This window comes from Oryx dammah, unplaced genomic scaffold, assembly GCF_014754425.2.
Source record: "Oryx dammah isolate SB20612 unplaced genomic scaffold, SCBI_Odam_1.1 HiC_scaffold_22, whole genome shotgun sequence".
In the NCBI taxonomy this organism is placed as follows: Eukaryota; Metazoa; Chordata; class Mammalia; order Artiodactyla; family Bovidae; genus Oryx; species Oryx dammah.
In genome coordinates, this window is record NW_024070206.1 from 54,022,219 (window position 1) to 54,035,562 (window position 13,344).

Below are 13,344 nucleotides of genomic sequence, written 5' to 3' on the forward strand. Positions count from 1 at the left end.
GAAAATGGGAAAAAATGTTTTTAATTTCCATCTGCCATAAAAGAAAAATTGAAAATATTATCTCTGATTATAGACTTTGTAAATAAAACTTTTATTGCTTAATAGAGATTCAAATTACCCAAACAATTCAAGAAAAAAATAGAAAACCTAAAGATCCCTGTATCCATTCAAGAAATTAAAATGAAAAATGTACAACATCCCATACTCAAACTCCAGTCACATACTGTGCACTCTTGAATTCTGTTTAAAGGAGAAATAATGTTAGTCCTATGCAAACTTTTTCAGAAAGCAGAAGAGGAGGGATTATTTCACAATTCATTTTATGAAGCCACTATAACCAGATACTGAAGGCAGAAAAAGTCAATATAAAAAAGTTGCAGGCAGATATCATTCATGAAAAAGTTGACTTGAAACTCAGCATTCAGAAAACTAAGATCATGGCATCCCATCCCATCACTTCATGGCAAATAGAAGGGAAAAAAGAATGGAAACAGTGGCAGATTTTATTTTATTTTATTGGGCTCCAAAGTCACTGCAGATGGTGACTGCAGCCATGAACTTAAAAGACACTTACTTGCTCCTTGGAAGAAAAGCTATGCAAACCTAGAGAGTGTATTAAAAAACAGAGACATCACTTTGCTGACAAAGGTCTGTCTAGTCAAACCTATGGTTTTTCCAGTAGTCATATATGGATGTGAGAGCTGGACCATAAAGAAGGCTGAGCACCAAAGAATTGATGCTTTCAAATTGTGGTGTTGGAGAAGACTTTCTTGAGAGTCCCATGGACAGCAAGGAGATCAAACCAGTCAATTTTAAAGGAAGTTAGCCCTAAATAGTCATTGGAAGGACTGATGCTGAAGCAGAAGCTCCAATACTTTGGCCACCTGGTGCGAAGAACTGACTCATTGGAGAAGACCCTGATGCTGGGAAAGACTGAAGGCAAAAGGAGAAGGGGACAACTGAGGATGAGATAGTTAGATGGCATCACCGACTCAATGGACATGAGTTTGAGAAAAGTTCAGGAGAAAGTGGAGGACAAGGAAGACTGGCATGCTGCAGTCCATGAGGTAGCGAAGAGTCAGGCATGACTTAGTGACTGAACAAAGTAACAGCATGGAGTTACAGATACAGGCTTTCACTGAAGGTAACTGATGGGACAGTGTCCCTTCTTCATTTCTCAGCTATAGAACTTACCTCATTTTGCCTTTTTCTTTAGGAAATAATTGTAATTATTTGAAATAATTTTATTTCAAATAATTATTATATGAAATCTATATCCATGACTTTCATGGGTCAACAATCTAAGTAAAATATTGAATCATTATTTTTGGTCCCAAAATATTTAGACACTGAACATAAATAGTGTCCATATGGTTACTAAATTTCAAACTATTGTGCTTAAGTTAAATGTAACCAACCTGGCACCAGAAAATCTTTGCTTTACAAAATACCTGCAACCGGAACAATTCTTTCCATTATAAGACAGTTGCAGCTCAGTTCAGTTCACTTCAGTTCAGTTCAGTCGCTCAGTCGTGTTCGACTCTTTGCGACCCCATGAATCAGAGCACACCAGGCCTCCCTGTCCATCACCAAATCCCAGAGTTCACCCAGACTCACATCCATCGAGTTGGTCATGCCATCCAGCCATCTCATCCTCTGTCGTCCCCTTCTCCTCCTGCCCCCAATCCCTCCCAGCATCAGAGTCTTTTCCAATGAGTCAACTCTTTGCATGAAGTGGCCAAAGTACTGGAGTTTCAGCTTCAGCATCATTCCTTCCAAAGAAATCACAGGGCTGATCTCCTTGAGAATGGACTGGTTGGCTCTCCTTGCAGTCCAAAGGACTCTCAAGAGTCTTCTCCAACACCACAGTTCAAAAGCAGTAATTCTTCAGCGCTCAGATTTCTTCACAGTCCAACTCTCACATCCATACATGACCACAGGAAAACCATAGCCTTGACTAGACGGATCTTAGTTGGCAAAGTAATGTCTCTGCTTTTGAATATGCTATCTAGGTTGGTCATAACTTTTCTTCCTTCCGAGGAGTAAGCGTCTTTTAATTTCATGGCTGAAGTCACCATCTGCAGTGATTTTGGAGCCCAAAAAAATAAAGTCTGACACTGTTTCCACTGTTCCCCATCTATTTGCCATGAAGTGAAGGGATCAGATGCCAAGATCTTCGTTTTCTGAATGTTGAGCTTTAAGCCAACTTTTTCACTCTCCAATTTCACTTTCATCAAAAGGCTTTTTAGTTCCTCTTCACTTTCTGCCATAAGGGTGGTGTCATCTGCATATCTGAGGTTATTGATATTTCTCCCAGCAATCTCGATTCCAGCTTGTGTTTCTTTCACTCCAGCATTTCCCATGATGTACTCTGCATAGAAGTTAAATAAGCAGGGTGACAAATATACAGCCTTGACGTACTCCTTTTTTTATTTTCCAGTCTGTTGTTCCATGTCCAGTTCTAACTGTTGCTTCCTGACCTGCATATAGATTTCTCAAGAGGCAGGCCAGGTGGTCTGATATTCCCATCTCTTTCAGAATTTTCCACAGTTGATTGTGATCCACACAGTCAAAGGCTTTGGCATAGTCAATAAAGCAGAAATAGATGTTTTCTGGAACTCTCTTGCTTTTTCGATGATCCAGCAATGTTGGCAATTTGATCTCTGGTTCCTCTCCCTTTTCTAAAACCAGCTTGAACATCAGGAAGTTCATGGTTCACATATTGCTGAAGCCTGGCTTGGAGAATTTTGAGCATTACTTTACTAGCATGTGCTGCTTCTGCTGCTGCTGCTACTAAGTCACTTCAGTCATGTCCGATTCTGTGCGACCCCATAGATGACAGCCCATCAGGCTCCACCATTCCTGGGATTCTCCAGGCAAGAACACTGGAGTGGGTTGCCATTTCCTTCTCCAGTGCATGAAAGTGAAAAGTAAAAGTGAAGTCGCTCAGTCGTGTCTGACTCTTAGTGACCCCATGGACTGCAGCCTACCAGGCTCCTCCTTCCATGGGATTTTCCAGGGAAGAGTACTGGAGTGTACTAGCATGTGAGATGAGTGCAATTGTGCCGTAGTTTGAGCATTCTTTGGCATTGCCTTTCTTTGGGATTGAAATGAAAACTGACCTTTTCCAGTCCTGTGGCCAACTGCTGAGTTTTCCCAATTTGCTGGCATATCGAGTGCAGCACTTTCACAGCATCATCTTTCAGGATTTGAAACAGCTCCACTGGAATTCCATCACCTCCACTAGCTTTGTTCGTAGTGATGCTTTCTAAGGCCCACTTGACTTCACATTCCAAGATGTCTGGCTCTAGATGAGTGATCACACCATCATGATTATCTGGGTCATGAAGATCTTTTTTGTACAGTTCTTCTGTGTATTCTTGCCACCTCTTCTTAATATCCTCTGCTTCTGTTAGGTCCATACTATTTCTGTTCTTTATTGAGCCCATCTTTGCATGAAATGTTCCCTTGGTATCTAATTTTCTTGAAGAGAAAAATTAGTCTTTCCCATTCTGTTCTTTTCCTCTATTTCTTTGCATTGATCACTGAAGAAGGCTTTCTTATCTCTTCTTGCTATTCTTTGGAACTCTGCATTCAGATGCTTATATCTTTCCTTTTCTCCTTTGCTTTTCACCTCTCTTCTTTTCACAGCTATTTGTAATTCCTACCCAGACAGCCATTTTGCTTTTTTTCATTTCTTTTCCATGGGGATGGTCTTGATCCCTGTCTCCTGTACAATGTCATGAACCTCATTTCATAGTTCATCAGGCACTCTATCTATCAGATCTAGGCCCTTAAATCTATTTCTCACTTCCACTGTATAATCATAAGGGATTTGATTGAGGTCATACCTGAATGGTCTAGCAGTTTTCCCTACTTTCTTCAATTTAAGTCTGAATTTGGTAATAAGGAGTTCATGATCTGAGCCACAGTCAGCTCCCAGTCTTGTTTTTGTTGACTGTATAGAGCTTCTCCATTTTTGGCTGCAAAGAATAGAATCAGTCTGATTTTGGTGTTGACCATCTGGTGATGTCCATGTGTAGAGTCTTCTCTTGTGTTGTTGAAAGAGGGTGTTTGCTATGACCAGTGCATTGTCTTGGCAAAACTCTATTAGTCTTTGCCCTGCTTCATTCCTCATTCCAAGGCCAAATTTGCCTGTTACTCGAGGTGTTTCTTGACTTTCTACTTTTGCATTCCAGTCCCCTATAATGAAAAGGACATCTTTTTTGTGTGTTTGTTCTAAGAGGTCTTGTAGGTCTTCATAGAACCGTTCAACTTCAGCTTCTTCAGCGTTACTGGTTGGGGCATAGACTTGGATTACTGTGATATTGAATAATTTGCCTTGGAAACGAACAGAGATCATTCTGTGGTTTTTGGGATTGCATCCAAGTACTTCATTTCGGACTCTTTTGTTGACTATGATGGCTACTCCATTTCTTCTGAGGGATTCCTGCCCACAGTAGTAGATATAATGGTCATCTGAGTTAAATTCACCCATTCCAATCCATTTTAGTTCATTGATTCCTGGAATGTCGACCTTCACTCTTGCCATCTCTTGTTTGACCACTTCCAATTTGCCTTGATTCATGGACCTGACATTCCAGGTTCCTATGCAATATTGCTCCTTATAGCATCGGACTTTGCTTCTATCACCAGTCACATGCACAGCTGGGTATTGTCTTTGCTTTGGCTCCATCCCTTCATTCTTTCTGGAGTTATTTCTCCACTGATCTCCAGTAGCATATTGGGCACCTACTGACCTGGGGAGTTCCTTTTACGGTATGCTATCATTTTGCCTCTTCACTGTTCATGGGGTTCTCAAGGCAAGAATACTGCAGTGGCTTGCCATTCCCTTCTCCAGTGGACCACTTTCTGTCAGACCTCTCCACCATAACCTGCCCGTCTTGGGTTGCCCCGTGGGCATGGCTTAGTTTCATTGAGTTAGACAAGGCTGTGGTCCTAATGTGATTAGATTGACTAGTTTTCTGTGAATATGGTTTCAGTGTGTCTGCCCTCTGATGCCCTCTTGCAACACCTACCATCTTACTTGGGTTTTTCTTACCTTGGGCGTGGGGTATCTCTTCATGGCTGCTCCAGCAAGGCGCAGCTGCTGCTCCTTACCTTGGATGAAGGGTATCTCCTCACCCTTCCCTTCCTGACCTTCAATGTGGGATAGCTCCTCTAGGCCCTCCTGCACCCGCACAGCCACCACAACCACCTGAGTTGCAGCTCAGGACCAGCAAATATACAGTGTTTAAGACTAACATTCTGATGGATGGTAGCATATTTGAAAATATCTCAGTCCTTGACCAGCTGCAGCTGCACGATTATGCCTCTCCAAATAATTCATGCAACAGCTCTGCCTTTAAAGCACTGTTCACAATTAAATTAAAACTCACGAAGATGTATCTGCTAGTAGTTCTTAAACTTTCTGTTGTCATGACTCATTTTTTTGTAATTCCTCAATTCTTGCAGCCCATATTCATTGTTGTTTAGTCGCTCAGTCATTTCTGACTCTTTGAGACTCCAAGGACTGTAGCCTGCCAGGCTCCTCTGTCCATGGAATTTCCCAGGCAAGAATGTTGAAGTGAGTTGCCATATCCTACTCCAGGGGATCTTCCCAATCCAGAGATCGAGCCTGCGTCTCCTGCATTGGCAGGCAGATTCTTTACCACTGAGCCACCTGGGAAGTCTTGATATTCGTCATATTGTTATTCAGTCGCTAAGTCGTGTCTGCTCTTTGAGACCCCATGGACTACAGCATGCCAGGCTTCCCTGACTTTCTATATCTCCCTGAGTTTGCTCAAATGCATGTCCATTGAGTCAGTGATACCGTTCAACCATCTCATCTTCTGTTGCCCCTTCTCCTCCTGCCTTCAGTCTTTCCCAGCATCAGGATCTTTTCCAAGGAGTCAGCTCTTTGCATCAGGTGGCCAAAGTATTGGAGCTTCCTCGTCAGCATCAGTCTTTTCAATGAATAGTCAGAGTTGATTTTTCTTTAAGATTGACAAGGATATATTTATTTCTTCATGGGATATGTTTATTTCACTTATTTTATTACTTAACATCTTGGTGTATACCAAAGATAAGGTGCTAGGAATTAGGGATATTTTATAAAGACCCTTTGTAGGTCATACCAAGTTCTTTACTTCCTGGAACTTAGCAACTGGCCTTATCTTTCAAAATAAAGTATATTCTAATGCATTTAAATGGGAATCGAGGGCTGCAGAATATTGCAATGGTGTTTGACATACACAGATATTTATAAAGGGTTTGGAATCATTGCCTAATAGATTTTCAACTACAAAATATCCAGGAATGAAAGCATTTATGTGGTTTTATTTTGCTTATGAAACAATGGCTGAAGTTCTGCAGAAGGCAGTCACAAATATCTGCATTTATCATATGCTGAATTTGATCATGAGTACTCTGTGCTTGGAGAATCAGTCTGAGTGGGCATTAAACACTTCATGCCACAGAGGTAAAATTGAGTAAGTTCTTGTGTAAATTAGATAAGGCATTCCTCCCTGGAATTGTTTATATGACATCCACTTAAGATTGTGTGAAGAAGCAGACAGTAACACCATTTGGGCAGAGACTCCAATTAGCTTTTTGCCCTTATGTTCCCATGGTACAATTTAACCGTTTAATCCACACCATAGAGGGTGCATGGAGAAGGAAATGGCAATTCCAGTATTCTTGCCCAGGAAATCCCATGGACAGAGGAGCGTGGTGGGCTACAGTCCATGGCGTCTCAAAGAGTTAGGCACAACTGAGCACACGCGTGCAGACACACACACACACACATACACCCAGGATGCAGGCCACAGGAAGTTGAAGAATGAGTGAATGACTGAATGATTAAGAATGCATCAACCCCTTTTCCCACAAAATGGAAAAAGAGAGTGTTTCACAATGTGTATGGGTGTCACCAAGGAACACGGTGGCCCTTTTTGCAGGCTGTATGTAGGTATACAGGTTAACATAGTGCTGCCGTAAAAGTCACACCTCTTTTCACTTCATTGCCTCCGTTCCTTGTTTCTTTGCAGAACGATTCAATGTGTACCTTATGCCTACACCAAATCTGGACATTTATGGCGAATGCACAATGCAGATCACACACGAGAATATCTATCTCTGGGATATCCACAATGCCAAGGTCAAGCTGGTGATGTGGCCCCTCAGCTCACTGAGGAGATACGGGCGGGACTCGACGTGGTTCACATTTGAGTCGGGCAGGTAAGCTCTGAGGGCAGAAGCAACATGCAGGAGGGGCCTGGGACCAAGGTTCTGTGCTCAGGTAGATGGTTGTTTTTGTAAAGGTTAGAGGTCACCAAAAATATAATTTCTTCAGATCCTTGTTGATAATCTGGATGAAACTGTGTTAATTGTATAGCAGGTGAATTACCCCATTCAAAATAACTTCAGTCTCTTGTGCTGGCATTAAACTAGTTTCATAATTATTTTTTATCATGCAGTATATTTGTGAGATTTTGGGTGCATCCTCCTATATTTTTGGTGCAGTAGGATTTCCATAAAAGTCAACATGTCCTTGCTGGCATTACTTTTGTGGATTTTTTTTAAGGAAAAAAATGTTGAAAGGAGTCTTACATAAAATTGCTTAAATATTACTTTTTAGGTTTGAGATAATTTACTGCAATATTCATTTATCCAGATGTTTATGTTAATAGCATTAGTCAAGTATAAATATTGATATTAATTCAGAATGACTGAAAAGAAAGTTGGCAAATCCATAATTTATGGAATGTGTGACTCAGATTTTAAATGTAGTATGTCAAGACAGATACACCGGTTTCTTGATCACAGCATATGGTCGGAATCCATAAATTTCTAAAATAAATGCTTGCTTCACAATCATTATTCACAGATATGGATTTAGATATGAGCTTCAATCAACTGTATCAAGTCATTATGTTGTGACCCCTTTGTGATATTGTTGTCACTCATCCAAGATAAGACTTAGGTTTGGGGATTCTATATAAGAAGTGTTTAATGTATTCACACTTGGGGATATGATTTATCACATTCTAAAAATGAATCAGTGGCCTTATAAGGTAATTATGAAGTCGCCATGTGACTGAGTAGACAAATTAAGATAGTTATGCAACAGAATTCTACCTACATGACACACTCAGCACGGATGAATCTCCAAAACATTGTTGTAACATTGGTAAGAAACCCTGCAACAGACCAAACTGATTTATAGCGACAGAACGCAAGTGAATGGTTGCCTCGGGTTGGGAGAGAATGGACTCCAGGGAACACACAGGACCTGTGAGGGGGTGACCGTGCCCTGTATCCTGACATTTGTTGAGAGCCATGGAGCTGTTTACTCGGTATCAGTGCGCATCGTTCCATGCAAATTATCCCTCAGTGCTTTTAACGTGGAAAAAAAAAAGTGGGGGGAAAGCAGGAGAGCATTTACTCTTCTTATTTTATATACTTTTACACTGTTTGAGGTTTGACAGTGAGCATTTGTCACTTTTACAACAAAACACTTCCCCTGGGAGGAATGAGGCTGAGGAAGGGGAGAGAGCTGTGAGCATTTCTGGACGGAGCTTTGAGAGTGGTCCTTGAAGCTGTGCGCGACAGTGGGCCTTGATTCCTAGGTAGGTACAGTAAGGGCAGAAGTCTGTTCTTGTAACCTGAGGCAGGCCTTGCACTTTTTACGTTTTCCTTGAAGGTCTCCCTTTTTCCTTAGTATTGAGATGTTTTACTACTTGACATAGGGACTTCCTTAGTGGTCTGCATGCTAAGTCGCTTCAGTGGTGTCCAACTCTTTGTGACTCTATGGACTGTAACCTGCCAAGTTCCTGTGTCCATGGGATTCTCCAGGCAAGAATACTGGAGCGGGTTGCAATGCCCTCCTCCAGAGGATCTTCCTGACTCAGGGACTGAACCTGCGTCTCTTGTCTCCTGCATTGGCAGGCGGGTTCTTTACCACTAGCTCCACCAGGTGGTTAAGAATCCCCCGTGCCAGGCCGGGGAACGGAGATCCCACATGTTATGGGCAACTGAGCCTGCTTCCCACAACTGCATGCGCCAGATAGAGAGCCAGCACGCTATAACCAAAGATCCTGGGTGAGGCAGCTGAGACCCGACACAGCCAAAGACATAAATGAATATTTTTTTAAAAAATACTTTATATCGTCTGATTTTAAAAGTCAAGCCAGGGTTTTGAGGGAGTAGTTGGAAAGAAAAACTTAAAATCACTTACTATTTCTGCATCTTGAGAAAATGGCTTTTAATATTTTGCTGTACTTCCTTCCAATGTATTTTAAAATCAACGTATTTTCATTTAATATTATATTGAGAAGTAATCTTCTATAAAGTCCTATAAAGTCAAGATTTTTGTGACCATATGGTATCTGAACATATGGCTGTACTGTCATCAATTTAACATTAGGGTGTTCCCAAAATGAACTATTATAAATAAAGCCACACTGACCATCTGTGAAAAGATGTGCAAATATCTGATTATTTTCTTAGCAGAGCCTTTTTAAAGCAGAATTCCTGGGTGAAAAGCCATAGGTTCTTCACAGTATAGCAAATTGCTTTCAAAGCAATTTCAATTCACACACCCTCTAATGGTGCAAAGAGCGTTCTTGACCCCATAACTACAGGCATTAAAAAGATGATTTAAGATGTTTCTATTTTAAGAGAGGACTTGGATATCTTGTTAATTTTTTTTCTTTTCTCCTCTGTTTCTTTATGTTTAGAGGTTTGTCCTTGTGGGTACTGTTCATTTGTATGTTCTTCCTTCTCTGCATTTTGGGTGTCCCTTGCCCTTGGAATATTGACCATTGTTCTGTGCATCTATTTTGTAAACTCCAGAAGATCTCACTCCTATTAAAGGTAACCAAGAGCAGAAGGTTTTGTCCATGTTCGACCCAGTTCCGCGAGTCAGGACTGGGAGAAGCGGTGTGTGGGGGCATGGGTGATGACACGGGACAGTTTAAAGGACAACCTGGCAGGTCAGTTTTGTGGCGTCAGCACAGTAGACCTTGAGCTCAAGAGCTCCATCTTCTGTGTTTTATTTTGTTCCTCTCCGCACAGAGCACAGCATTTGGAGGCAGTTTCTAGCCATTTACTTGTACTACCGCATGTACTAGAAAGTGATAAAACTGGGTGTCAAACTAGCCTTTTTTCTACTGACAGGCCTTGTACAACTTTGCTTATTTGCTTGGCCACGCTGGGTCTTTGTTGCTGCCTGCGTTTTCTCTGGTTGGGGTGAGCGGGGACGCCCTCAGCGGCAGTGCACGGGCTTACTGCAAGGACTTCTCTTATAGAGCCCAGGCTCTGGGCTCTCTACTGACGAGCTTTCTTAAAAATGCATTTTAAATTCTATTGTACCAATAAAATATAAGCATGAATGGTAGAAATGGAGCAAGATCATTCTTCCTGGAGGAACACTCCTCATGCATCCCGACAGTTGTACTCATACACCCATGCAGGTGAGGACAGGAGAGGAGGACCAGGGAGCTTTCACTGGGAACTGCCCTCACTCAGAGGGCATGGCCTGGGAGAGGAAGTCATAGACTCCTGACTGCTTAGAGTAATTGCTGCTGCTGCTGCCGCCAAGTCACTTCAGTCATGTCTGACTCTGTGTGACTCCATGGATGGCAGCCCACCAGGCTCCACCATCCCTGGGATTCTCCAGGCAAGAACACTAGAGTGGGTTGCCATTTCCTTCTCCAATGCATGAAAGTGAAAAGTGAAGGTGAAGTCACTCAGTCATGTCCGATTCTTTGTGACTCCATGGACTGCAGCCTACCAGGCTCCTCTGTCCCTGGGATTTTCCAGGCAAGAGTACTGGAGTAGGGTGCCATTACCTTCAAGTTAACCATAAAAGAGCACTTTAAAAGTGAAAAGCAACCCGGTTTACCATGCAAGCTTATTTAATCAAAAAATCAAAACAAGATATCCAGACCTGCAGAGGATGTCACAGGAGTCATGATAATGTGCAGTTTTACCCTGTAGAAGATAAAACCACTTTTTTAATTTGCTGATGGGGCTTTTTCACTTCATGAAACTTATAAATATTGTAAGCAAAAATCAGGATGAGCTCAAAGACCTACAGAACAAGATTAAACGATCTCCAAATTAATTTTTATAAAATTATTGTTCAAAACATAACCTCCCTATTTAGCAAAACACTTAATATAACAATTGGTGCTTAAAATATATGTCTCACTAACTCTGATAATATTGTCTCTGTTGAGAAGCCTGGGAACAATCTGGTTACAGATTTTTAACAATTGGAAATAAAAAGCAGTACAGTTCCCACAGGAAGATGGTGAATGGAAGCAAATGCTCTGTGTGCTATAATCAAGGATTTCCTGATGTCACAGAGGCTTGTTCAGTCCTTAAAAAGCTTTTCCATCAGTCATGCAGAGAGAAACCCTCCTCCTCTTATGTATGACCACTCAGTTATAATAAAAGGTAAGGCAGAGAGTTTTTAAATAGGATACCAAAGCATGATTACCCTCCCCACAAAAGATAAATTAGACTGTATCAAAATTAAAAACTTGTCTCTGCAAGAGACACTTTTAAGGGACTGAAAGTCCAGACACCGATCTAGAGAAGATATTCAGAAGTCACATATTAGACAATGCACTTGTATCCAAAATATATAAAGAATTTCCAAGTCAAAAATAAGAAAAAATGAAACCCAGCTTTAAAAACAGGCAAAAAATATAAGCAGGTACTTCACCAAAAAAGACATATGACTGATCAATAATCACACTAAAAGATGCCGAACCTAATTTTTCACTGTCTGTGTATGTTAGTCACTCTGTCGTGTCTGATTTTTGGCGACCCCATGGACTCTAGCCCACCAGACTCCTCTGTCCTTGGGAGTCTCCAGGCAAAACTACTGGAGTGGGTTACCAGTTCCTTCTCCAATTATTCATTAGGGAAATGCAAATTAAAACTATGATGAGATACAACTGCATATCTATTATAGTGGCTAAAGTTAAAAAGGAAAATCTGACAATACCAAATGGAGACAGGATGCACAGCAGATGGAACGCATACAGTTTTGGTGGAAATGTAGCATGCTACAGTGATTTGGAAAGAAACTTTGAAGTTTTTAAAAGAAACCTCAACATTGCCTGAAGATCTGATCTGGGTTCCTACTTCTTGGTATTATCTCGCAAAAGATAAAAATACATGCTCATACCAAAACCTGTACATGAATGTTGCCATTTTATTCATCATTGACCAAAACTGGACAAACTGAATATCCTTCACTGAATGGGTAAACAAACTGTGATAAATCTATAGAGAGCTACTCAGCATCAAAAAGGAGTGAATGACATACACAATGTGTGCATCAGAGATGCCTTGCTCTAAGTGAGAGGCCAGATCCAGCAAACAGCGTACTCTGTGATGCCACGTACATGGGGGACAGAGCTATAAGGTCAGGAGGGAGACCAGTGATTGCCGTGGAGGGGGTGCTGTGCAGAGGGAGGGGAACGACCGGGTGAGGAAACGACAGAAGGGCAATGTCAGGGCGATGGCGGAACTGATATTTATCCTGATGGTGGTAGTGGATATGTCATTCTATACATCTGTCAAACCCCAGAGAACTGTCCAGCGCAAAGAATGAATGCTGCTAGGTGGAAATGTTTTAATTTAAAAATAAATTTTAAAAAAGGAAAGAGTTTCACATATATGCTCAAATGATTTTTGGCAAGGCTGCCAAAATTCAATGGTGAAAGTCTTTTCAACAAATAGCTGGAAAAACTGTATATCCAGATGCAAAAGGATGAAGTTGGCCCATAACTACTTTGTATCACAAACATTAAGTCAAAACAAATCAAAGACCTACATTTAACATCTGAAACTATAAAACTCCTCGAAGAAAATATAGAGCAGAACTTGACAGCTTCGGGTTGGGCAGTGATTTCTTGAATATGACACAAAAAGGCAACAAAGGAAAAAACAGACAAGTTGGAACTTATTAACAGTTTAAGGAATTTGTGCATCAAAAGACAATATCAATGGAGTAAAGAGGCAACTCGTAAAACAAGAGAAAATATTTACGAGTCATATCTGATAAGGGGTTAATGTCTGGAGTATAGAGAGAACTTCAAAAAGTTCATAACAACAAAAAACAAACAACACACACACACACACAAATGCACAAATGACTTAAGTAGGCATTTCTCCAAAGAAGATATGCAAACGGACAATAGCACCTGAAAAGAAAGTCCTAAAAGCACCTACGAGAAACTTTCAGTAACATGCAAATTAAAGCTATGATGAGATGCCTCCTCACACAAGTAGGAGGGCTACGATCAAAATAGTAATAACCACAAC

The 13,344-nt window shown here is 41.1% G+C and overlaps 1 protein-coding gene across 1 annotated transcript in view; it reads left to right on the forward strand.

Annotated features, from left to right (window-relative positions):
* DOK6 (docking protein 6) overlaps positions 1-13,344 on the forward strand; it is a 383,598-nt gene that overhangs the window by 237,075 nt on the left and 133,179 nt on the right. The window contains exon 5 of the mRNA XM_040264342.1: positions 7,050-7,239. Coding sequence (XP_040120276.1) covers positions 7,050-7,239 — 190 coding nt within the window. The remainder of the gene's footprint in view (positions 1-7,049; positions 7,240-13,344) is intronic.